The 25,350-nt window shown below is 43.5% G+C and overlaps 1 protein-coding gene across 2 annotated transcripts in view; it reads left to right on the top strand.

Moving 5' to 3' along the window:
* Window positions 1-25,350, top strand: part of LOC147658893 (prostatic acid phosphatase-like) — a 300,334-nt gene that overhangs the window by 77,526 nt on the left and 197,458 nt on the right. For both annotated transcript variants that reach the window (XM_086952051.1, XM_086952050.1), the window contains exon 4: window positions 1,477-1,629. In XM_086952051.1, coding sequence (XP_086808177.1) covers window positions 1,477-1,629 — 153 coding nt within the window. The remainder of the gene's footprint in view (window positions 1-1,476; window positions 1,630-25,350) is intronic.

Below are 25,350 nucleotides of genomic sequence, written 5' to 3'. Positions count from 1 at the left end.
AAAAACAAGGGAAAAACTAGTCTAACAGAGAGCAGAAGGGCACAAAAAACAGTCTAACATAGGACAGAAGGGCAGAAAAACAAGGGAAAAACGAGTCTAACAGGGCAGAAGGGCACCAAAATCGAGTCTAACAGAGGGCAGAAGGCACAAAAAACGAGTCTAACAGAGGGCAGAAGGGCAGAAAAGCAAGGGAATAACAGAGGGCAGAAGGGCACAAAAAACAAGTCCAACAGAGGGCAGAAGGGCAGAAAAACAATGGAAAAATTAGTCTAACAGAGGGCAGAAGGGCACAAAAAACGAGTCTAACAGGGGGCAGAAGGGCAGAAAAACAAGGGAAAAACGAGTCTAACAGAGGGCAGAAGGGCAGAAAAACAAGGGAAAAACTAGTCTAACAGAGGGCAGAAGGGCACAAAAAACGAGTCTAACAGGGGGTAGATTGAATCCCGCCCTGCGTGTTTGTCCACGAAGATGCCACCGTTTTGTGCAATACCTCTACTCAACTGGAGTACTTTCTACTGTCTAATCAGTAAGTGCTCCCTCGTTGGCTAAATGTATAGGGGCAGATTTACAATAACTGGCGCATCCCCAGGGATGCACCAGTTATTGTGCGCCGCAACTCCGCCACCCATGGTCAGCCGCATTTACAATGCAGCGCATTGCTGGAGCTGCGTCGCAAGCGCGACGCAGCTCCAGCAATGCTCTGGGGGGCCCTATCTCCCCAATTCTACGTCAAGCCTTGCGCCTGCTCAAGCAGCCGTAGGGTTTTGACGCAGCATTGGCCTAAAAGTGACTGAGTGAAATCTTGTAGATTTCACTCAGCCACTTTTAGGAGGCGTTCCTGCGCAGGAACGCCCTCCCCTGCGCCGGAACGCCTCCTGATGGCGCAGGGCTTTACAACGTGACGTCACGTTGTTAATACCCAGACCATGGCGCATCTTTTGTGATGCCGCTGCATCACAAAAGTGACGCAACTGCGGCGCAAAAGAGGCGCAAGAGGCTTGTAAATCTGCCCCATAGTGCTTTTACTACACTGTAGCTGTGTAAACGGCCAGAAGATGTGTCTCCAGTGACCATGTGTGCCTGTGGCTGTGTTACAGGCACACATGGTCACTGGAGACACATCTTCTGCCCCTTTACGCAGCTGCAGTGTAGTAAAAGCACTATACATTAACCCAATGAGGGAGCACTTACTGGATTAGCCAGTAGAAAGTACTCCAGGGCAAATCGCAAAAAAATCTGCGATTTCGTGGGAAAATTCGCAAATTCGCGGATTTATTTGCGATTTCACAGGGAAATTTCGGCCATGCTTAGTAAGGAATCTATCACTTACGTGTCTCTTTCAGATGTTTGTACTACTAAGGTTCAGGCTGTATCAGCCTTAGTACTTGAGGGTAAATTACCTTCAGTGTTCATCAAAAATAAAAACACAAAAATGTCAGGCTCTCTACTTACCCGTTATTTACATTCTGGACGCAGATTTATGTGCGCAGCACGGACATGGATCGAACTCTGATGAGTGCCCAGGCCAATCTGGCAGGAATGTATCCACCGACTGGGGAGCAGATTTGGAGTCCAGACATACATTGGCAGCCCATCCCTGTGCATACCCTGCCATTGTTTGAGGAACAGGTCAGTATGGAGTGTGGTGACTGCTTCAACAGCAGGTTCAGGTTCATATGGCGTCTTTGCATGAGTCCACCTGTATTGAAATGAAAAATGGATGTAAATTGCTCCTGAACAGTTTCCAGTTATTAGTGTTTATGTAAGTGCCTTATGCTGAGAAGTAGACAAGGGGACCCTGCTTCCAATTGTTTTTGCAGTAAGAGGACTATGTTACAGGAGAGCAATATCTACAAGTACTAGGACACAAGTAGTCACAATGGGCACAAGAACTCATGTTTAGTTTTTGGCGTATTGCCCTTGCTGTTCTGCCCTCATCCAACATTAGCTCCTTGCAAGTGTATTACCCATTTTCCCGATATTCAGACTCCACGCTCTAAACACCGCACTAACACTGAGCAAATCAAGACAGGACAAAAGCCCTGGGTCTGGACTCACCGCAAACAATATCTTACCTGATGAGGAGGTAAGACTTTTTTGACTGAACAACAAACCCAATTGGGGAATATTAATATTGCAGAGCATGAGCAGACACCTAGGATAATCTCTTCTGAAGTTATTCAAGCATTAAGGCCGCACCTGCAGAAATTGAAACTCCTTGCATCAGCTTATTTTATGAGCTTTAAATTACCAGTAACTAATGTTTGGAAGACACTCAGCTTTATGCCTGATGCCAAATTGGTCTCAAATGTGTCTCACTGTGTGTCAACACCCTCTTAAGTTTCTTCTGGACTATGTACCAAAGATATCTCAAATGCGTTTCTTCCTGCCTGGTTCATTGAGCCTTGATGCAATAATAGCCTCTGTTGATATTGAAAAAAGAGTGCCATGAATGAGGTGTACATGATGGGCCACTCACTAAATGCACACATACAACACTCACTTGGAACCATCACATATCATGCACTATCAGTGGCCACTCTTTTGCGACAATCAATACCTCAGTTACTATTAATGACCTTGAAGAAACGTATTCTCAGATTTCTGTTTTCATGTTAGAACGGGCAATGGCACATGTACAGTCCTTGATTAGGGTAGAATCCATGGTAGCGATGGTAGTAATACTATGTATTATTATAATGTAGGATTATTTTACCTTTAGTGACTCACGGCACACTGGATTTTGTGTTGTCATCTGTGGTCATGGTGTAGGAAATATAAATGCTTACTGGTAAGCAATTTAGGACCAAATTTGATCATAAATATTTCAAAGGGAGTGTACAGGCAGTGCATCCTTCCTGCAACCTAAATGTGGTCAGTCAGAAGTCTTACCACTCAATGCAACTCAGGATGGATCAATTAACGATTGTCAGTGCCGGGTCTAATGAGCATAATCAATGTCATGATAATCAGCATCCTAAGATGAGCAGTACACTATGCCATGGCTTGTCTTCAGTGTTTTGGAGACCTCTGCAATTCTCCCTAAAGATCATTTAGATGTTGGCAAAACTGATAAAAGTGTCTTTGGCTTACCATCAGTACAGTCTAAATGTGTCTACTGGCTCCCTCTTTATAGTAACCCTCTGAAAAAAAAGGCAGCAATGCAAAGCGGGGAGTGGGTAAGCCAAACTGGGCAATCCCTGATTGTGGCAATAACAGTAATAACAGTGATAAGAAATGCCAATGTAAGGCAATCTTCCCTCTCCAAAAATATATGCAATAATCGAACATTTTATTGCTCGTGGGCCTATTAACAGTCCAAAAAAATTAATAAATCCACTGTACCAATTATTGATATCAATTTTCCCCAGTATCTAGAAGCAAGGAATTGATTTCCTCTGAAGGAAACATTGATATATAGTCAATTCTGATTAGTACAGTTTTTCTCCCATTAAATAATACCCACCCTAAATAATTATTCATAATTATTGTAAATGCTGTCTTCCGTTCCTCGGCTGTACTGACTTAAGAGGTCCTGAGACTTATTTAATCTATAACACTTCAATCAATATTTAAATATGAACTAACCAGTGAAATTGGAGTGGTTCATTTTACAAGAGAATTTGTGTTAGGATATGATGACCATATGCATCTGGTGGGTTTTGATGTCTTTCCAGTGTCCATTACTGCAGGAAGCAAAACTAAGAACAACGACCCAAAACATCCTAATCAGCGATTAGAACCCAACTCTGACTAGCAAAATTATTTTATGAGTTAGCCTACTATTGTAATTAAAGCTGGAGTTAGACTGTTGGCTGGAAGCACAAGCTTGAATATATTGGGTGCAATGAGACTACTGACTGCCAAGGTATAGATTACAATGTTGATAATAAAGGCAATAGGGATAAGGTGGAACAGAAAGAAATGCTTACCAGCGTGCTTCTTGTGATTCTGAAGATGTCTACCTGGTGGAAATAGACAACCACTTTTATGTAGTTTGTGGAACACGGCAGGGCTTCAGTGCCCCATGTCAACTAAAGATGTTTTTAACCACGTTGGGCAAATCAAATTAGTTTGGTACAGGAAACACGAAGGACCTAATGTTAACTATAACCCAGGTCCAAATTAAACCACATACACCTCAAAGTGGAGTCTCCTGGTTGATTTGCCAAGATTGCCATAAACTGTGCTATGCATTTTATTTTGTTGACTCCCAATATCAATCCTTTAAGCCTCTGTTTTTCCTTCCATTGATGGATGCCTTAGCTTGGGCATGTTTTTTTTTTAAATGCTGCATTTTAACTTGTAGAGGCAACAAGGGAAAAAGCTTGAGCTGACGGCTGCCATTATTCTTGGCCCCTCCCACAAGGATTGTTCTATGTGCAGTGGTGATGTCAGCACCAAAGTGCCAAACAATTGATTACTTGAGGCTACCACTGGATACTGCTCAGATTGGGTATTCCTTAGTCTAAATTTTGGGATCTCTTGGTGGATAAGAGGCCTTTAATTATACTTTCAATCTCCAGTGGGAATACCAAAAAGTCCAGCTATATCTTGTTTGGAAAAATGATCTTGTTCAACTCTTTTCATATCCCGTTATTATGAAAGGAGGTAGCTAGGATTTTTTCATAATCAACAAAGTTACAATTCAGGCCCCAAAACCCCTTGAAGTTGGGAAATCCAATCACAAATTATTTCAATTCACCTTCATATTTGAATTCCTATAAAGTTAGAATGCAATCAAAGACATATTATATATCTGGACATTAACTTCTCTAATCCAGAGACACTTAGAACAGTGATCACCCAAACATTTAATTTCAGTTGCTCAACCAACAACGTATGTGTCCTAGTCTCACGCTATAATCAGAGATTGGTTTGAGCCCTTAACTTTGTAGCTCTGAAGAAGAAGAAAGGAAAGCTCCATGTTACTCCAAATAATAAATCACTAAAAAAAAAGACATCATGAGACTAGAACGAAATGGTTACAAACTCTGTGTGTGTCTGTGTGTTTATGTATGTAATCTCCAACTCTTCTGCAAGAGAAAGAAATCATGTAGAAAGAACATACATTTTACTAAATTATTAACAACCAAATCAGCAAGACCAGATACAGAACCCCAAAAATTAAAATTGGTAAAAAATAGGATGCATCCCAGCTCTTCAGCTTCCACTGATGGGCGTGTAAAGTTGGGATTTTCTGTCTCGGATAAAATAAAGAGTATTACATGTGGAAACATTGACAGCTGAAATCAAGCATAAATATTAAACTAAATGGTTGTCTTTTATAGATATTGACTGAATTTTCTTCCGCAAAGCAGCTGGAGACCCAAAGCCTGCTTCATGCATAGATGACCCCATCCCGTATTCCTTAGCTGAAAAAAATGACTAGAAGAAATTTAGCTTAGCATCATAAGAGTTCCTCTAAACAGAGTAGGGTGCCACACTCCTAAAAGAGAACAGCTGAAGATAATTTTCAAAAACAGGTAGTGATGCAAGTGATCTAAACTGCTACATGTCCATCACTCGTCCTCTACTTATTACTAAACTACTGGAGGCCTGTGGAGAAGCTCAAATTTAAAACAACATCTTGGAGCGCTACCCTAGTGGCCTCCAATCTGGCTTCAAATCAGATGCCTACACCAAACTGCTACTTTAGTTCTCAGACTGTTGGAGAAAGCTGAGGCATATCTTTGCAATTCTTTAGACTACAATATAGTCCTAGGGTATTCTATGCTAAAATTGTTCTCATCTTATCTCTACGAGAGAGAGGTGGAAATACACACATACAGCCACTTCTCTCCCCAATACCTTATACCACACAGTATTCCAGTAAATTCCACAATGGTCCGTCATCAACCAATTTAATATGTATATAGAGCAGCTGAGTAACTAAAAATATCCACATTGTCTACCGCGAATAGGCTGTTGATACTTAACATAAAATCATTTGAGGATGTCTACTTTCTTGCCCAGATTTCAAAAGGTTTTGTTTCAGGTTTGCGTTATGTTTTTAAAGCTGACCCGGCGCAAAATCCAGGTTTGTATTTACAAAGCAACACAAATGGTGAATTGTGTTGACTTGCAACCAAAGTAATGTAACATAGCACAATGCACTGCCTATGGGTGGTGCCGGTGCACCCATTGATGCATTTTCATGCAATTTCATTTCTACAAATAATTGTATACATGGATTTGATCCAATAACCTGTGCCTCCCTGAGGCTGGAGTAACAAGGAGAAATATTTTTATTTACCCTTGTTTTTCCTCTTTGCATGTGTGTTGCATTCTGCATCACACATACTAAGAGGACATTGCCTTAAATGGCCCCTTCTTGCACAAAATCTGTGCTGATCACAACACAGACACCCTTGGCAAGGGCCCCGGAAAGTGCACCACCGTAGGGTGGGAGCAGAACTGCACAACATCTTTCGAGATATATCACAGTTCTGCACTCTCAAGGGCATGCAATTCAGTACAGCAGCTTTGCTTGCTGCCCTGTATTGCATCAAATCTTTGCAACTCTGGGCCTTGATGTCTAAATTCTTAGTTAGGGCCTGATTTATAGTTTGGCGACGGGTTACTCCATCCCAAATGTGTCTGTTGTACGACAAGTGCTATAGATTATAATGGGCTTGTAATAGGGGCGAACTTGGTATCCTGCGTGTTTGTGACAGAGCAACCCTTCCGCCAAATTCTAAATCGGGTCCTTAAACTAAACACATCCAGAGCTATCTTCCCTCCAAAAGGATGAACACACTAGACATACCATCAAAGGTGCTCAACTACCCTTGTAGTATGTCATAGAATTCATGATTCTTAACACAATTGAGTGCACTAAATCCCTCCTGTGCAACCTTACCGAATTCAGACTAAGAACCTTTAAAAGTAATAATCCATGGGATTCTGACAACAGCCCTAAGGACCACTCTTCCCCAGTACTCAGTGACCTTGGGAAGCTGCACTAAAAGCAAGATAATATGCTCCTGCAAACTAGTGCGCATCGCTTGTAAGCCTGTGAGGTTCTGTTACGTTATGCTATGCTATGTTACGGTATGGTATGGTATGTTATGCTCCGCTATGTTGTAATATGTTATGTTAGGCTATGCTATATTATGTTATGTTACTTTACATTATGCTCCTGACATTAATAATCTGGACCCTTATGGTATTCTGGCTCCCCACTGAGTACCACATTCTCTCTTCCTTCACTCAGACAACACAAGGAGGACTTCCCTTTCACTGCACATGTGGCACCACCTCTTGTTCTCCCAGGACAGTGAACAGTGGCCCGCCCTGTGGGCAGGGCTTGTGTTGTGCCAAAGTCTATAATGCACTTTTTACAGCTAAGAGTAGGCTTGGCCTCCTGTGTTATTAAACATCATACTTTCTGGTAATTAGATCATAGTTGTAAAAAAAACTGGTTGCTCAGGCTTTTGCTGTAATGAAGCGATTCATGGCTGCCCGGGAGACGCTCGCTGTCTCTTTTCAGCCTCTTGGGCCAGGAATGCATGGTAACAATAGGAAACTTTATTGCAAAATTTAAAAAACCTTTGCAAGTTACAAAAGATTAAAATGTACGTATTAAAAAGAAAGTGGAACCCCAATTCCTTATTAAAAGAGCCCCGCCACCTCCAATTGTCCGAGGTCTCTTGTAGCTGCCCTGCCGCCAAAGCATTGGAGGCGGCCCCTGTGGGGCTATTGTGATCGTGTCCAAGTTTAAAGAATGTTGAGTCCCGGAGTAGTCCAGCTTGAGTGCACGGCCCCTTTAGTCAGTTAGTGTGATGACTCTAACAGTTTATCCTTTTCTGGATGTCTACAGGGAAGACTTGCCAGTTATTTTTCTAATGAAGGTTGCTGTTCATGGATCCCCTCCCCTAGGTTTTTTACAGCATGATCCATAAACCTTACTAGTGCACAGTTTAAATTGGCGTTCCGTGAGTCAAATCAGGCCAGTACTGCGGCTCTGCATGATCTGACCTCATTGATGTTCCAGCCTTTCCGTAAAAGGGACCGTCTTTCCTTCAACAGATTTGGAAAAAGGCATAGGGTGTGTATTATGTCTTCTAAGAAAGAAAAACATAAGCCCATAGTAGATGAAATCCTTTGTGACCCTACCAGCCCCATAAATCCTATTGAGGTAAATGTCATAGAGGCACAAAGGGGGGGTAAACACAAAATCCAGTGACTATTTGTGGACAACATCGATGGGCCTTTAAACCCGATAGCATGTGAAGCTAGCATTACCTGCTCTAACCGCTTTTCTGTGTTGGAAGGGGAAACAAGAGAATTAGCTGAAGTCCTGTCACAAGGCTTGGGGGAGGTCACAGAAACAAGGAAGAATAGTTCGGATAATTGTTCTAGATGTTTGAATTTTAATGTTTTACTTATGAAGAAACTAGAGAGTTTTAAAATGGATATAGCTTTTATAAAGAAAACTACAATGGATTTGCTAACCCGGGAGGAAGTGCACAAAACAAAGTCCTCACATGTAACATCAGCATTGACAAAAACCCCACCTATGCAAACAGTCGCATTAAAACACTTAGGAGGAGAGACTTCAACGCAGCACCCAACTAGCCACCCCAGGAGCCTCCAAAGCTACAGGGGAGTCACGACTTAAAACCTTGGCCAAACACACTGTAGCCAAAATGCCTTTTAGGCAGAGCTCATATGCGGATACAGTAAAAGGGAGTAGATCAACACTGCAGAATAGGGACACGCAGGGGGTCAATGAAATGGCCGGGAGATCAAAATGGAGTATCAACAACATAGATACATCATATAGACCCTCCATTGACACTGTTTATATGACCGGGGTCCCCAAACTAGGTGCCAATAAGTCTTATGAGAATAGTGAGTCCATACGCAATAAGGCCATTCACTGGCTTCGCAATGTAAGAGGGTGTAGCTCAGTGATTAGAGAGGACTTCATTAACGTTGAAAGACTTTCTTTACCAAATTCGACAACCGACTGCATTGAATTAAAATTTGTAAATAAATAAATTGCTGAAAACTTAGCAGCCTTGGAGTTTAGGACATGCCCCCCCAGGTACTCTAACATTCAAATGAGATATATGCCATCTTGGTCCAAACCTGGGCCCGATGAAGCATCAGGACTCAATAACATAGATTGACTGTCAGAGGATATTAATCAGGATAATTTTTTACGAATACATATCTTAGATAAATGTAAGCACCAGACTAACCCTACTACAAGTCTTCCTGATATGGTGGCTAGGGAGCCAAATGATGAGTTTAATGATGAGATTGCTCCATCTGGGGAAGAAAAGAACATGGAAGTGGCTAACGCCCCAAATCAACACTCAATAGTAGCAGAAAGATTAGCACCTGAATTGGCTAACATCGAGAGGGTTGCACATATAGATACAAATACTATCAAATTATTTTCCTGGAATATAGCGGGGCTTCTAAAGAATATGATAAACCCCGAATGGAATACTTTTGTAGACAACTTTGACATCTGCATGTTCCAGGAAACCTGGAGCACTTCTCCCTTGTACAAATGTGGCTATTCTACTCACTTTATTACAGCTTCTAGTACAGGGAGGGGCCGCCCATCAGGAGGTTTGCTAGTATGGATTAGTGTGGCCCTGAATTGGACAGTGTCTGTGCATACTCTACCTTCTCAGGACTTACTCCATATCTCTGCTAAGGCTCCACAATGTGAAATCCCAATAGAGCTATTTGATGTGTATGCCAGAGGGTCCCCGGGAGATCAGACCTCACCCACTATAGCCATATTGGACGTGGCATTAGCCGCCATTTCCCCAAAGTCTGGAGTTATTGTAGGGGGAGATTTCAATTGTTCATATGAACCCCTAAGTGAGGAAGACCTGTCTGGTCTTAATGAAGAGGACCATAAACACTCTATCCCCCCTCTATCATTACCTTCAATTAAAAAATGGACACCCAGAGTGATCCAATTAAATGCTCTGACAGTGGAACACAACTTACGTGCCCTTAATGGTAGAACAATCTCAGACCCTAATGGCGCGATGACGTACAATAAACTTAGCTGTCCATCCCGCATCGACTATATTCTGCTCGACATAGGCTCATGGAGCAGACTGGTCGATATGGAAGTTAGGCAGACACATGATAGTGATCACAACCCACTTTATATGGAATTTAGCTGGGGTAATGAAAGTGCAAGGATAATAGGCCCACTAATGACCACAAAAGAGGTGGTTCCGTCAAACTGCAAGCGCAGATTAAAATGGGACAAGGTGGTATGCCATGAAGAGAGTCTAATCTGCATCAAAGAATTAGTAGAAGCAGGGACCATGGAGCTCACATCCTGTAACCCGCCGCATATTAACAAAAAGAGTACCAAATTTATGGATGCCTATATGAATCTAATAGAGAAAATAGGCTTGTTCTTTGTCATGGGAAACACCAGAGTAGGCAACAAGAAGAACACGCTGAAAACAGGTACACCTTGGTATACTACTGAATGCAGAATAAAGAGAAGGGCTATAGGAAATGCAATTAGGAACAAGGATTCTACTGCCGTGCGAACGGCCCGAAGGGACTATAAAGTCTGCATTACTAATACAAAGAAGGAATGGGAGGAAGATTATTGGCAGCAGCTTAAGGATGCCGCCAATCTGAAGAATTCTATACAGTTCTAGTCTCTGATAAATAAGTATGACTCCCCAATCATATAACTGAGCATCAGTGGCATTCCCACTTCTCAAGCTTATATTGTATAGAAGAGGAGCGATGCCAACCCCGGAGGGAACCAATGGATGTCCTCTCTACTGAGGAGTTGGCATTAACAGAACCTTTCTTAGCACAGGAAGTCTCTGAGGCAATTCGGACCATTATCCCCTCTAAAGCCGCTGGCCCCAATGGGCTACCGGGCGACCTGTACTTGCATGATGCTAAACTGTGGTCTGACTAAATCGACCCGTTAATGAATTCAATCCTCCATGGTTATCCTGTCCCAGATTCATGGATGGGGGCTGAAGTTGTGACAATTCACAAGAAAGGCGACAGGGAGGACCCGGTAAATTACAGGCCGATTAGCCTAATTGATGCCATTCAAAAAATAGTTGGCATGGTCATTATAAACAGAGTAAACACGTGGCTAGAGGGAGGGAACATCTTGTCCCATTTCCAGGCAGGATTTCGCAAGAACGTGGGCTCAATAGACCTGGTATTCAGGTTCTGGGCAACCTATTGGAAAACTGTAACCATCAAGAGGGGAAACCTATACCTGGCCTTTATTGATTTAAACAGCGCTTTCGACCTGGTGCCCCGCGATAAACTCTGGAGGGTGCTGCTGGATATGGGGTTCCCGCGGTACCTACTAGAGGTTATAGTTAAACTCCATCAAGACAACTACGCCAAGATTAGATGGGGCAGGCAGGGTCAGCTAACAGGAAAGGTGTCTGTGAATAGAGGAGTACGCCAGGGCTGTGTGATGGCCCCGACATTGTTCTCCCTCTTTGTTAATGGGGTGGTGGACCATTTGAGGGAGGACAATGCCGATGCCCCGGTCCTGGCGGGAGAAAAAAACCTACCCTCCTCTTCGCAGACGACACGCTTTTGCTGTCCAAAATTCCCTCCGGACTGCAGAAACTGCTGAATAGTTTTAGTTCGTTCTGCAAGGAAAGCGGGCTGACCATCAACACATCTAAAGCTAAGCTAATGGTCCTGCCCCCCTCAAAAAAGGCAAAGAAAATTAATATTACCCTTGATGGGACACCCCTGGAAGTGGTGGAGAATTTTGATTATTTGGGAATTAGATTAAACAACAAAATGATGTGGGATTCCCACATCTCCAAGATGCTGATAAATCTGAAGAGAGTGTCTGGCGCTATTTTGAGGAGTCAACGTATGTCTGCAAGTAGGCCTATAGCCCCTGCGCTTGCAGTATACGAAGGAAAGGCGCTGGCCTCCGCAGTTTACAGGTCAGAATTATGGGGTAGTGAAAATGTAATAGACTTGACTATAGCTGAAAATAAGTTCATAAGGGACTTAGTCTCTCTCCCCACTTCAACCCCATTGAAGCCACTCTTTCATGATATGGGCAAACGCTCGATATCAGATATAGTTCGTCTCCGCCCTTTGCTATTCTGGGTGCGCCTGCGGAGGACCCCAGAACTAGCAAATTATGCATTGGTGATGGACGCACTTATCACACTAAATGGTGCGAATAAGATCCAGTGGCTAACTAAACTCAGACAGTTGGTCACAAAGTTGGGACTGGCCGAATTCTGGACCACGCAGCCCCCTCCGCCAAAACAAGTAATTAAGAACATTTAATGGGAATGGATCGAAAATGAGGAACTCAGGAGCACAAAGTGGAGAGCCTTAACTGCCCAATTCCTCGAGCACAAGCCCATTAGGAGGTTTGAACTTCTTTTACACTTTATTCAAAAACCTAAAGATAGAGTTATCTTTTTAAAAATGAGGTATGGTACACTTCCACTCAATACATTCGTGGAGGGCTGGAACGGAAGGCGGGCTCTAGACGGCGCTTGTCCAAGCTGCCCATGCAAAATCGAATCCTTGCCGCAGTTTTTGTTTGGATGCAAAGCATACAAGAAAGCAAGAGTAAAATGGTTGAAACCAATATGCATGATGTTAGGGGTCAGAGATTTTAGGGTTGCTCTCCGCATTCTCTAACTGATACAACTTCTTTAGCTGTTGTATGTGGAGTTGCTAAATACCTATCAAGTGCTTGGTTTACCCGCTCTAAGTTGTTAAATTGTAATAACAAATAGAGCCCGTAGGAGTAGAATCTTTGTATGTGTATTACTGTTACAGAATGAGAGATTGTAAAAATACTTGTTCTTAACTTACATATATATATTTTTATTGTCTTTTAATTGTATTTTATCTCATGAAATAGCTATTAATTGTCCCTCCTAACTTTCTACTTTTTATATTTTTACCAAATGTATGTACTTTTATGATATTCATATCGAATAAAGTATAAGTAAAGTATAAAGTATTATGTCTTCCCTATGATTTCCACAAAGTCGACAATGTTCCTGGCCATGGTCTCTTTTCCATTTAGGCAGATGACACAACAAGTTGATCACTCCCATTCTCAATTTAAAAAAACTTAATTTGGTGCCTTCGCTAAACGGCAGGGTTAAATACCTCTGAGGCGTCAGCTGGACGTATGATGACAGGGTCATCCAGCCGTGGCTTCTTCTTGCTAGACGTGCCTTATCTTCCAGTGAGGAGAGTTTCTTACGCTTATTTTTGCTAGCCTTTTAAATTCGTTATGGCTGGTTTGTAGGTTCCAAACTTCCTTCAAGCCTAGATTTTTTAGACCTCTTGCCCAGTATTCATGCCCTACTCGCCATCGTTTCCTTTGACGATCTCAGTTTGTGACAGCACATTAAGAAACTCATTAATCTGGCCAGTGATTGATTGCAAATGCCCAGTTCCAGCCTAATTTGGGCCGGTGACGTTTGTGTTGGTAACTTGAACACTGTTCTATAGATTTTTGCAATGATTTTGTCTAATTGGCCACTATCCAATCCTTTTAACACCTCACTTCCATACGTTAATGTAGGAATGGCTTTTGCCTGTGCTGCCTGCAATGTTCGAGTGAATGTTGGGCCAAGTTGCTTCTTGTAAATAGAGCTGATTGAAAAAGCTAGCGCTGCTCCCTTCTTTTTTTGTTCTTCAACGTGGGTTTTATATCTTCCGTTATTGTTGAAGAGAACACCTAGATACTTATGGCAGTTGGATTCTGCAATACTTTCAGTCAGCCAGAACCTCTTTATTCGGATACAATCGTAACCATAAGAGCACAATATATAAAACAATATATAAGACATTACAGTAATTACAAATATAAAATACGATAGACATATATCCTAAATAGACAAGGAATACAAAATATTTAAAAGATAAAATACGAATATATGTATATCAAAAAGTGGCTAGTGCGTGGGCAGTCGACAAACAATGGATACAATTAATAAAATAGAGCAGTGGACAAATTTCATGGGGGTCAGGGAACCAGCATTGACCTACGGGCCCTTATAGCCCTTGTAAGAAAAGTGCCTGTGCGAAAAATCAAATCAACATTGACTAGGTCTAACATGTGACAATATGCTTGCTCCAGACTAATTGGTCTTCGCTTGTTAAAGTATGGGTAAAGCAGCTGTTTAGAATATATACAGTAATATGTACAAAGAAATATAAAGTGGTTTGCTCACTCCGATCGTCACACGGACACAAAATATGATTTCCATTTATATTGAAGCCTATAGGAAACAGAGTGCAAATCGAATTGTACCTGCCCTGAATCGCAACAGGACACTCCTTTCCCAGCTACTCATTGAGAGGGTCAGATACAGGTGAAGCGGAAGACTATACTGTTCTATGGCCAAGTAGTTGTACACCATGGTTTTCCTGGACTCCACCACTAACCGCTCGTTGTTATAAAGTTGATAAAAAGCGTCCTGAATTTCCTTTTTTGAGACAGATACGACCGGAGTGGGATCCAGGAAAAGACTTTCTCTATTTATGCTACGCAAACTGGAAGTGACACCGCTTAGCAGTGGGATTTCGAGGCCTTTGTCGCACTGAAGACAATCCTTTATAATCTGTTGTGTCAGAAGTGCTGCCTCATTCTTCCACACTGAGACCCACATAAGTGCCGGGCGTGCTCGAATGAAGTCGATTATAAAATCAATGTTAAGCTCCTTGTGACATATGTATTGGGGAGTAGAGATAGGGGTGCACACCAATTTCCTGCAAAACCTGTTCTCTTCTAGCTGTATTGCTGAACAATTAGCAGTTCCCCAAATCTCTGCGCCGTATGTTGCCTCCGGTGCACATTGTAATTTATATATTTTCTGGATTGCTGCGAGGGCACCCGTGCTCTGAGGGCGGGCTAAACTTAAAATTTAATTGGGGGCCTTTGAGAACTTGCTCCTGGCGTGAGTGATATGCCCACTCCAGGAGCCGTTCGCAGCAAAGGCCAACCCTAGATAAACAAAAGATTTACAGAGGTCAGTTTTTGACCGTCTATTGTTAGGGATCCCATGTCGTGCTTCCCTGGCCCACTGCTCATAAGAAAGGATTTTTTCAAATTTACCCGGAGGTCTAATTCCTTCATGTAATGATTAAAACTTTGCACAAGAAGACGCAGGGAATTAGGGGTACGACCTATCAGAACAGCGTCATCCACGTAGAGAAGTACCGGGATAGGCTCTTTTCCAACATATGGGACGTCATTGGTAGCCATTTTCAGGGAAGAATTGAGCCCATTTATATATATGATAAAAAGCAGGGGTGCCAACACGCACCCCTGTCTGACACCCCTGCCGATATTAATGGTCCCTGAAACCTCACCACCCTTCCCTATCCTTACTTAGGCTTGAAGATCACGGTGTAGGTAGGCTAGGAATTTTACCAATGCTGCGTCCAACCCACCAGCCACAAGGATAGCCCACAGCTTCGACCTATTAACTAGGTCAATAGCTGTAGAAAAGTCCATGAAAGCCATATAGATGGGGGCCCTACTAGCAATGTTGTATTTTCCTAGAAGTAAATTTAAATTGAGACATTGTTCAACTGTTCCTATCTTACCCCTAAATCCCAGCTGGCATGGATCCAGAATAGCATTTGCCTCTGTCCATTCCAGGATTTTATTATATACAGGGCCAGACTGAAAGCAGCCCTGGCAAATTTCTGAAGACCAGCCCCGTCTGGCGCGCATCGAGCGTAGCGAGCGAGCCCGACCGCTACTAGGGGGGTTTGGGGGGGTTCTCCCCCCACGAAAATTTTGTAAAATGACAGCCCAAAATGGTGATTTTTACAGCTCATTTTTCATTACATACTCAATTGTATCCATAGTAGATGATGACCTTAAAGAGCACCAGGTTACCCACCCAGTCATATGTACCCATACACGTTCTTTCAGAGCGCACAAAATATAGACACAAGTAGTGAATCAGAGAGAACAAAGTAAAAGTGAGACCAGCCCCCCCCCACCCCCCCATGGTGTGTAGTGATCAAGTGCAGTGAGCAACCACTACTAGGGGAAGTTTGGGGGGTTGAACTTGTCCCCCCCCAAGAAAATTTAAGAGACAGAAAGGCCAAAACAAAGCATTTTTCAACACATTTTTCATTACATATTAGATTGTATTAACTTTTAAAGCATAGTAAATTGTCCCTCATGTTATCACACATTAAGCACTGACATGTGATGTCACACATGAGCACACAGGCCACAGGCCACTGTCTGAGGCCAGAATACTGTGGAAATGTCACACATAAGCACCTAGGCACTGACTCAGGCCTCGTCCCACCACCAGGGCAGTAAGCATGCAAACGTCACACATAAGCACCCAGGCCAGTAAGCATGGAAATGTCACACATGAGCCTCCAGGTCACTGAGGCCAGAAAGTATGGAAATAGCACACATAATTAAGCACCCAGGCCAGAAAGCATGGAAATGTCACACATAAGCACCCAGGCTGACAGAAGTAAAGGAAATGTCTCAAATGGCACCCTGGCCAGAAAGCATGAAAAATTAGCACAAAGGCCCTGGCCTTGACATGACACATCTTTAAATAGCCTACTTAAGTGGGTGGCACAATAAGTGTTGCAGGCCCACTAGCAGCATTCAATGTACAGACCCTGGGTACATGTAGAACCACATTTCTAGTGACTTACAAGTAAATTAAAATTGCCAATTTGGTGTAAGCCAATTTTACCATGTTTGAAAGGAAAGAGCGCAAGCACTTTAGCACTGGTTAGTGGTGGTAAAGTGCACTGAGCCCTAAGAGCCAACAAAAATTGCCTTTTTTTGATGTAATAAAGCAGATGAAAACAGATTTTAATGTGGAGGAATCTGAGGCCAACAAGGCCTTATCTAACCTTGTCTCAGCAGTCACCACCTCCTAAAATGGCCCTGAAACTGCTGCTGCATTATTTATCCAGCACTGAGATTTTTCCCCCCACGGACCAAGGAGACAGTGAGAAGGAGCAGATGCAGCAGTACAGCTCACTAGTGAGTAAATCATAGCTGCCAAAGTTTCGGATTGCTATGTGTGACATTTTCATAACTTCTGTGAAATTATGAGTGACATTTCAACGACTATGGGTGACACTCTCTCGCGAGCAAGATCAAACAATGGAGACCAAGCAAACATATCAATATGAGAAATTACACTCATTTGAGCAACAAGAAACTCTAAGAAGATCTTGAAACTGTTGTGAACCACCAGAAATGAAAAGGCACTAACAATCGACAAATAGTCCATCCAGGCTCTGGCAGATGTAAGACCTGACCAAGCAGGCTGAGAGGCACCAGCGAGAATCTCAGCTGCTAATTATAATCACATTACTAAGTCAGTGTGCTACAGGGTTAGTCAGGCTGGAATAATATTTTAGACCTTTAGTGCTAATAAATAATAATGTATGGACTGCACTCATTGTGTCAGCCGAGTGGAGGTCTGGGGCATTAGCGCGTCCTGAGAGCAGTGTACAGGCTCAGGCAGAGCAGTTATGCTGTAATTAAATATAATGTACTGTTGGTTCGAAAGTTGGACATCACCTGACCAGAATTAAACGGAAAGCAGGATGTGTCTGACTCCTACGTATAGTTCAAGCACATGAGACAATAGTAAATAACATGGATCATGCTCAGAGCTGAGCGGCGCTGCTCTGTGCAGCCTGAGAGAGCAATGAGCAGAGTGGAGCTGTAACATGGTGTCAGTCAGGCAGTAAGTGACGCTCTAAATTGAATATATAACAGATCCTGTATTAGTCATATTTACCACGCGCCAGGCTGTGAAACTACGTGTTACAGTCAGTGGAGGCTGGAGCAAAAACAGATGCAGGGCTCAGCTGAACCACCCGGCCCAGGCCCAATCAAAAATAATGTGTTTGCCACCTATTTGAGATACCGGCATTTGTAACAGATGGAGCGCGCATGCTGGCTGATTAAATGCACAGCTCCTTGGTGTGAGGTGCCTTGCAGGAATCACAATCAATTAATCCACGCATCACTGCGCCTGACCAGGCAGCCTCTGTCCACGTGGGACCGACTAAGAAGGCTGAGAGGCACCAGCACAGATCTCAGGTGCTGCCTTTTAACCAATTTTAATTAACATTTCCGCGGCACCAGCTAAGAGTTACAGAATCAGACTGACTGTAAAAGGAAGCATTTACAACAATACAATCAGAATTCACACACGCACCCATTAGCGCGGCCGGACTGTGCTAACATGACTTCAGCATCACGATGGGAAGCATTAGAATCTGTAGGGACTACTGATATTTCATGAAGAAAACACACACAGAAGTTGTAAATGTTGATTATTTTAACCTCTGCAGAAGCGGGCTGTGCCTATCAACCCTTCACATTTCAGATCATCTAAAAACCTTCAGCAGGGCCACCTGTTTAAAAAGTAAATGATTACTGTAAAAAACAAAATAATAATGACTTCACAATTGTTGAATTGTGCACAACAGCAGCATAAACTTTGCACCCTTTTCACTCTATGCCTGTGCTATAATGAGAAATGAGTTGTATGCACAGTCTGTTGCCAGCCCAGGATATGACTCAAGATTGTTTACAGTGAGGCAGGTAATATGTAGACGCCTATCGTGATACTAAATACATCGACTTTGAAACAAAAGCAAGATTAGTTGGAACTGCCAAGATTTGAGACTGGGACCTACGGGTTAAACACATATCTCTGCTGCAAGCACCTAACCTGCTGTGCTACCTCATTAGCTTCCAGGACTGCTCACCCAAACAGAGAGCCAAGGCTCATATCAGCATCCAACCAATCCCAGCAATGCTGGGATTGGTTGGTCGTCCTACCACCACCCTTAATTTTACTCCCCACACTTCCCTTAACTTGCCTTGTCCCTGCATCTGTACTCTCCATCCTAAACCTAACAAACTAACTTTGCTTTTTAAAACTGTAAAACCTTCAACTCCCTGCCTTCTGCAAGTATAAACTCTCTCCAACCCCCACTTTCAAACGGCTTCGGGGGGACAAGAGCAATAAAACGGACTCAAACAATGATGAAAACCTCTTTGCAAACCACCGCTCAGGAAAACACCCCCATTGAAAGTTTTTCAGCCTATGCCCTCTGCAATATGTTTCCCCTACTGAGTTCCTAGTGTGCCCCAATATTGTTGACCACCACCTGACACCAGAGCGTACCCCACAGCTTCCAGTAACTGTAGCAAATAGAGATTCATGCCCATGGCAGACAAGTGTGCACCATAATGTCTGATTTGCCCGGTGCCCGGCATTGCCAGTCCGGCCCTGGGCGTCACTAGACTCTAGACATAAAAGTACAAGAAGGCAAAATCTAAAGGCAGACCATTTCTAAATGTGTCCTGAGAATCTGTAACAAGATCTTCATTGACATCAGTACTGTTCCACTACTCCTGCAATTCAGTAAAAATCTGAATCCTCATTATGATAAGAAGCATTTCCCCACACAATAGAATTACCAGTTGCCTACTAACCTATATACACCTGTATCGCTCCACCTACTCTCACCTATTAGCAGTACTCCAATGCTTCTCAACTAGGTTCATGCAACACAAGTGCCAGAACATACTTATTATCAACACTCCCCACAGCTGCCTGTCTTTAACATAGCTGAGTACGGGTTGCCTTCAACCAAGATTTCAGAGATATGAAGAAAGCCTACTTATTTTTCTGGTAGTCTCTCCTGGCTTTGGTAGAAACATCCACAGACTCTTACAATAAAGCATCACTGACTCTCTGCTTGCTGCCAGTGTGCTGAAATCCAGCATCTTTAGAGGCAGAATGATATGAATCAATGCTATGAATCAACAGCTGCAACTCTTTCTTAATAACTGACAGATTGGTTGCCTTATGGACCGTGGTCTGGCCAGGTGTGGCAGCATATTGCATAGCCTAGTGTCTGTTTATTATTCTCTGTACTTCAGTTTTTGAGAGGATTTCCCCTTTGTTGCTAAATCAGACATATTGATGCCAGTATGGATCCCTGATCTATTCCAATGACCTTCTATCACCTGAATATTTACATGCACCAAATGTATGCATTCGAGAAGGCGTTTGTGCCCCCTAGTGCTTATTTAAACAATGAGTCATCCAAGTGAGCTTATGCAGGAGATGTGCTGCAGCTGCAATACATATGCCTTTCTAAAAGTGCTCATGTGTGCACTATCCGGGTTGTTTTCTTCGGGATCTAACGCCAGGGCAAGGTTCTGGCTTACTCTTTCGGCCTGCGTTTATTTAAAGTGAAATGCTTTGCCAAGACACTATCCAGAGCACAGCTCCCTGATCTGCTCTATTTGTGTTGGTCTGTAACCAGGTGCTGTCTTCTGTATCCTCACCTTGCATTTCTGCAGCTGGCAGCCCCAGGTCCCTATCCTTCTAGAGGACTGTTGAAGCACTGTGATTCACGTTGGGGTCTCTGTTCCACTTCTTCAGTCTGGTTCTTTTGATTACCAAGCTTGGGATTCAGTTAAATGCAGCTATCCTTGTGTTTTTCTTCCCTTTTTCAGAAACCTGACCTTTCACACTGTCTGGTAGTAGGAGACAAGTGATTGCCTCTGCTGGTGTAGTCTCTGCACTAGACTCTTTGTTCTTTCAGGAGGCTGGCTGATTCAGAGGACTGTGGCTCATATTTCCCTATCCAGTGAGTGTGGTCTTCTCAGTCAGACTTTGGGGTAATGTCCTCATCCTTACCAGGAGGGGCAATCAGTACAGAACGTACCGGGCATCAATCAACTAAGTTGTAATAACTTTTTACTACTGATTTGTCTCTCTATTTTTTGATGGGGGCTGCTTCACTGGTGATGAACCATGGTCTATTCTATATAAGTGTATTTCACCCGAACAAACAACCTTTTTCAATAATCACACCTTTCCTTTGCAGTAGGTCAGTGGATTAAATTAGCTGAAGTTAGGTGTGATCATTTGGGGGGAGGGTAGGACCGTACGCAAGTTCATGGAGATGGCTGGTGGGATGAGATTACGTATTGCTAGATTGCAGGATTTGACTTTCAAATTAGGACAGGTTGTGACCTTTGAAATGAGATTCAGTAATTTAGGGAAATACAATAACAGATTAGGACAAACATTCCCATGACTTGGATGAATACTAAACATACGTGCCAGAAAAAGTAAAAATATTGCTATGCAGAGAAAACAGCCTTTCTAAAGGTACTTTTCTCATGCTGCCATTGGAGTATCTGTGATTGACTTTAGACCACAGAAGGTCACTCAGTTCAGAGAACGTACATGGTACAGGCGGCACAGGTTTTTAAAGGTATCTGTGAAAAGTGGTAAGACGGCACTATGCAAAACACATTGCTTGCAAAAATAAATGTAAATAACAAAACGCAAAACAGTGTCTTAACACCTGCAAGGAGTACACTAACAATGAGCAGTTGCGTAGAAACACAATCTGTAAAAAGACTTTAAAATGTAATGTGATACGAAAAGTAAACACAAAATAAAAATGTGTCATTGTGCATTTAGCCATCAAGCACCCACACCTCATATAGAATGTAGAAATGGTGCATGGACCGCGGTTCGAAAAAATAAATAGTATGAAGCCTATTCGATTCAGCATCTGTAGTAAAAATATTTTGATAGCCATATTGAGAAATTAGGTTACAAAATGTTGGCGTGATCAAGGAAGGGCTAGCCTAAAATACAAGGTGATAATAACAAAGATAAGCCAATGTGCCCAAAGAAAGCCAAGAACACAAAGTGTATGTAAGAAAGTAAAACGTTCGACTGTGCAGCTTAAAAGAAAACTGAACACCATGTTGAAATAAATACAAAATCTCAAATATGCCACATCAAACCTGTTGCAACAAAAGAGCGGGCAGGCCAGTAATCACGGTGGAGGGGCCCCTAGGCGGCCGGTGGCCAGCATCCGCTACTGTGGTGTCTTTTCTAGTCTGCAGTGATCGATGAGGATCCCGGGGTGGGTGAAGTGCAGGAGGACATGGTGGAAGCTTGTGGCGGGAGATGTCAGGAGGGGGGTGAGGAGGAAGGGGGGGGAGAGCTGTAGCCAACGGAGGATTGCACGTGTAGTGTGATCGTGGAGCGGGCCGTTGCTTGTGGGACCCCGAGGAGACGGAGGGCCGGGTCACTAGGGCGTAGGGAGCCAGTACATAAGTCCTGTTGTCTTCTTTGCAGGTCGCGAGGAGCAGCAGGTTGGCAGACTAGGGAGAGCCTGGTGCGACAGGCTGCCTGCCTCTGCAGGCTCGGCTCCTTAACAGACACAGGGCCTGCACTGGACGTGAAGTGGCGCGCACACTGTAGTTGCATTCACGTGACTCCACCACGTCACGTGAATGCCGTGCCGGCTGGCCCGCAGGCTTTGTACTGCGCTCAGTAGTGGTCACTGCTCATTGCTGCGCTGGCTGCAGCAATGAACGTCCCCCAGCAGCAGATCTAATAATGAATGCTCATTGCTGCAGCCAGCGCAGCAATGAGCAGTGACCACTTTACTGAGCGCACTACAAAAAATCGGCCCCCGCCCCACCCAGCAACAAAACCGGCCTCCGGCACAAAAACCGGCCCCCACCCCTGGCAGCCGACCGGGGGTTTGCCCGGTGCCCGGCATTGCCAGTCCGGGCCTGATTATATAGGACTCTCCCTAAAGTTTTAAGGGTATTATCTATGAGAGAGATCAGCCTGTAATTACATGGGAGCGATCCATCTCCCTTCTTAAAAATTGGCACTATAATGCTTCTTGCCCAGGTCGTAGGTATAGTGGTCTGGGTTAGATTGATAAAAACGTTCAAGAGTAAGGGGGCCCAAAATACCGAGTTTGACTTAATCAAATCAATTGGGAGCCCATCCGGGCCCGGGGCCTTATTGCCTAAGCTCTGATACATAGCTTCCGTTACTTCAGAGATATTTATATCTATGGGGACTGGACTACCAGGTTTGAAAATTTCATCATGTAGGGGCGGAGGAGTATAAATACCCGAGAAGTGTTCCACCCATGCCTCACTGGCTATATTGCAGCCGATGGGCGATGCTGATTGACCAGTAGATTGGACGTCACGGACCGCTGCCCAGAAGTTACTGCCCTTCTTCAGGGTAGCGGCCTCAGTTAATTTGTCCCATTTATCTATCAAAAGCTCCTTCTTCCTATCGTTAGTTACCTTCTTGTAGATTTTCCTGGCCAGTTTAACCTCTGACGGGCACCTTGGAATAGCATAGAGGGCACTGCGCAACTTCCTGTTAGCTAAAGAGCACTCCTTATTAGACCATCTAGGGTTAATTGCCATTTCTATAGAGGGCTTGGAAAGAAAGGTCTTGATCGTCTGACAGATCTTCCCAAAATCCCTGGTGAATGGTCGAGTGAGTGGCAAGACTCTATCAATGGCAAGTTATTCCTTACTAGTTTACTAAAGATTTTAGATTTTAGAATTGTCGAGCCCCCTCCAACATAGTCTTAAGTTGTCCGATGCACTGTTAGATTTGTGGCCCCACATTCAATCTGGAAGGTTGGCCTTTGGGCGGTAAGTATCACTATTGTAATTGGGTTGTGATCACTGAAATCGGATGGCACCACCTCAGCGGCTGCCAGTTGATATTCTATTAGTGGATATTTGACCAATAGCCTTGTATATCTTCTTTACCCCAGTTGCTGATCCATCCCTTAACTAGCGCCGAGACGCCCACGGGTATTCGCCGCGCTCTACAAATGTCAATAAATAAATAAATAAATACAAAAATAAATTCTATGGTGGTGCTACAGCCCCTTCCCCTATAGGTCGGACAATTGTTCTTAGTACCCCCTTCCCAGATCCATAACGTTAGACATGTTGTGTGATGCTATGAATCTGGATAATTCTCTACCTCTACATAATGATCGGCTGTGATAGGCTAACTCAGTTTCAGAGTCTATTTCCGAAAGTTTGGCATTAAAATCTCCGCCCAGGATAAGGCCCAGTGAATCCCCATTAAAAGAATGGTTATCCAGTACCGATATAAAATCAAAGAGCTTTATGAAGCTCTTATTTGGGACTGACTGAAAATCTTTGTTATAAAAGTTAATCAGATGGAAATGAATCCCTCTTTTGTACAAAACTGCTTGATAGTCTAGACTGTCTGATGGAATTACCTCAACTCTACCACCAGCGGCCACATTAATTCCCAGGAAGAGACCTCCAGAGGGTCTCCTAATCCTAGGAACTTGGGATGGTACGCTAAAACAATGAAAGACCTCAATAAATAGTTCTTCTGTGGCCCACGTTTCCTGAAACATTACAATGTCGTAGGACCTAATCATATTTACCCAATCCATATTATCAAGCTTTGAGCGTAGACCTGCCACCTTCCAGCTCAAAACGCTCAGGCTAATATCTTTGTCACTTATTAGTGGGTATGACCTTTTTTCTGTATAATTAGCTCTAGGTAGGTTATTTATGGGTGGCCTGACATTTGCACCTGCGTTGAGGACCATATCTAGTAGTCAATCTTGTGGCTCCAGAGTAGAAAGAGCATGGTAACCGTTAAAAAGGGGCATGGCTGTTTCAATACTTCCATTTGGGATTAGAGGTGGCTTATAAAAGTAGCCTAGGTGAAGTGAGCTAATATTGGTGGGGGGATTAAATGATTCATCCATAGTGGACAGTAAACGACGGACCATCTGGGGTCTCCTAAAGTTTAGGACAATGCAGTCCCCTTCTATAGATTTATTTGAAGGTCCGACCCAACCCACTCGCCTAGCCATGATTATTTCATCCATCCTACGCAAGTCAAACTTTTTATGTTTATGGGGCCAGTCTGCCGATTTATTTTGCAGATCGCTCCAGCACTCTGTCTGCCCCTCCCTAAGTGCTGGGATGCCTGCTAGGACAAGTACATATGGGGCGGAGGCTGGGGGGAGGTGTAGGACGTCTGGGTTAGGATTGTTCCTTAGGGTGCGGTGGGAGCCAGATTTCCCAATATCTCTATTCCCCGTGGTGGTAATATTGGCTGGCCCTAGGGCCTGCTTTGGCTGTCTGCCCTGAGTGATCCCCCCCCCCCCCCCCCCTTAGGAATGCCTGTCCCAGCCTTTAGTGTTGACCTACTACTTCCATCTAGGTGACAGTCGTGTATAACCAAAGAGGCTCCTTCCGTCCCACTGGTGGCAGACGAAGGCTTGAGAAAGAGCTATGGGGTCTTCTGACCTTTGGGTTTTGAGATCGCCATTACTGATAATTTTACCATTTGACTGATCCCCACCCTTGTTTATGTTAGTTATCTTAGACATAAACATCCATGGACATCAAGTTTCTTTACAAAGATGTCCATCACACCATCCCAGTCTTGACTCAAAAGCTTCAAACATGGAATTTAAAATCTCAATTCC

Source organism: Lissotriton vulgaris, unplaced genomic scaffold (assembly GCF_964263255.1).
Source record: "Lissotriton vulgaris unplaced genomic scaffold, aLisVul1.2 SCAFFOLD_1219, whole genome shotgun sequence".
Classification (NCBI taxonomy): Eukaryota; Metazoa; Chordata; class Amphibia; order Caudata; family Salamandridae; genus Lissotriton; species Lissotriton vulgaris.
This window is presented reverse-complemented; position numbering and strand designations above follow the sequence as displayed.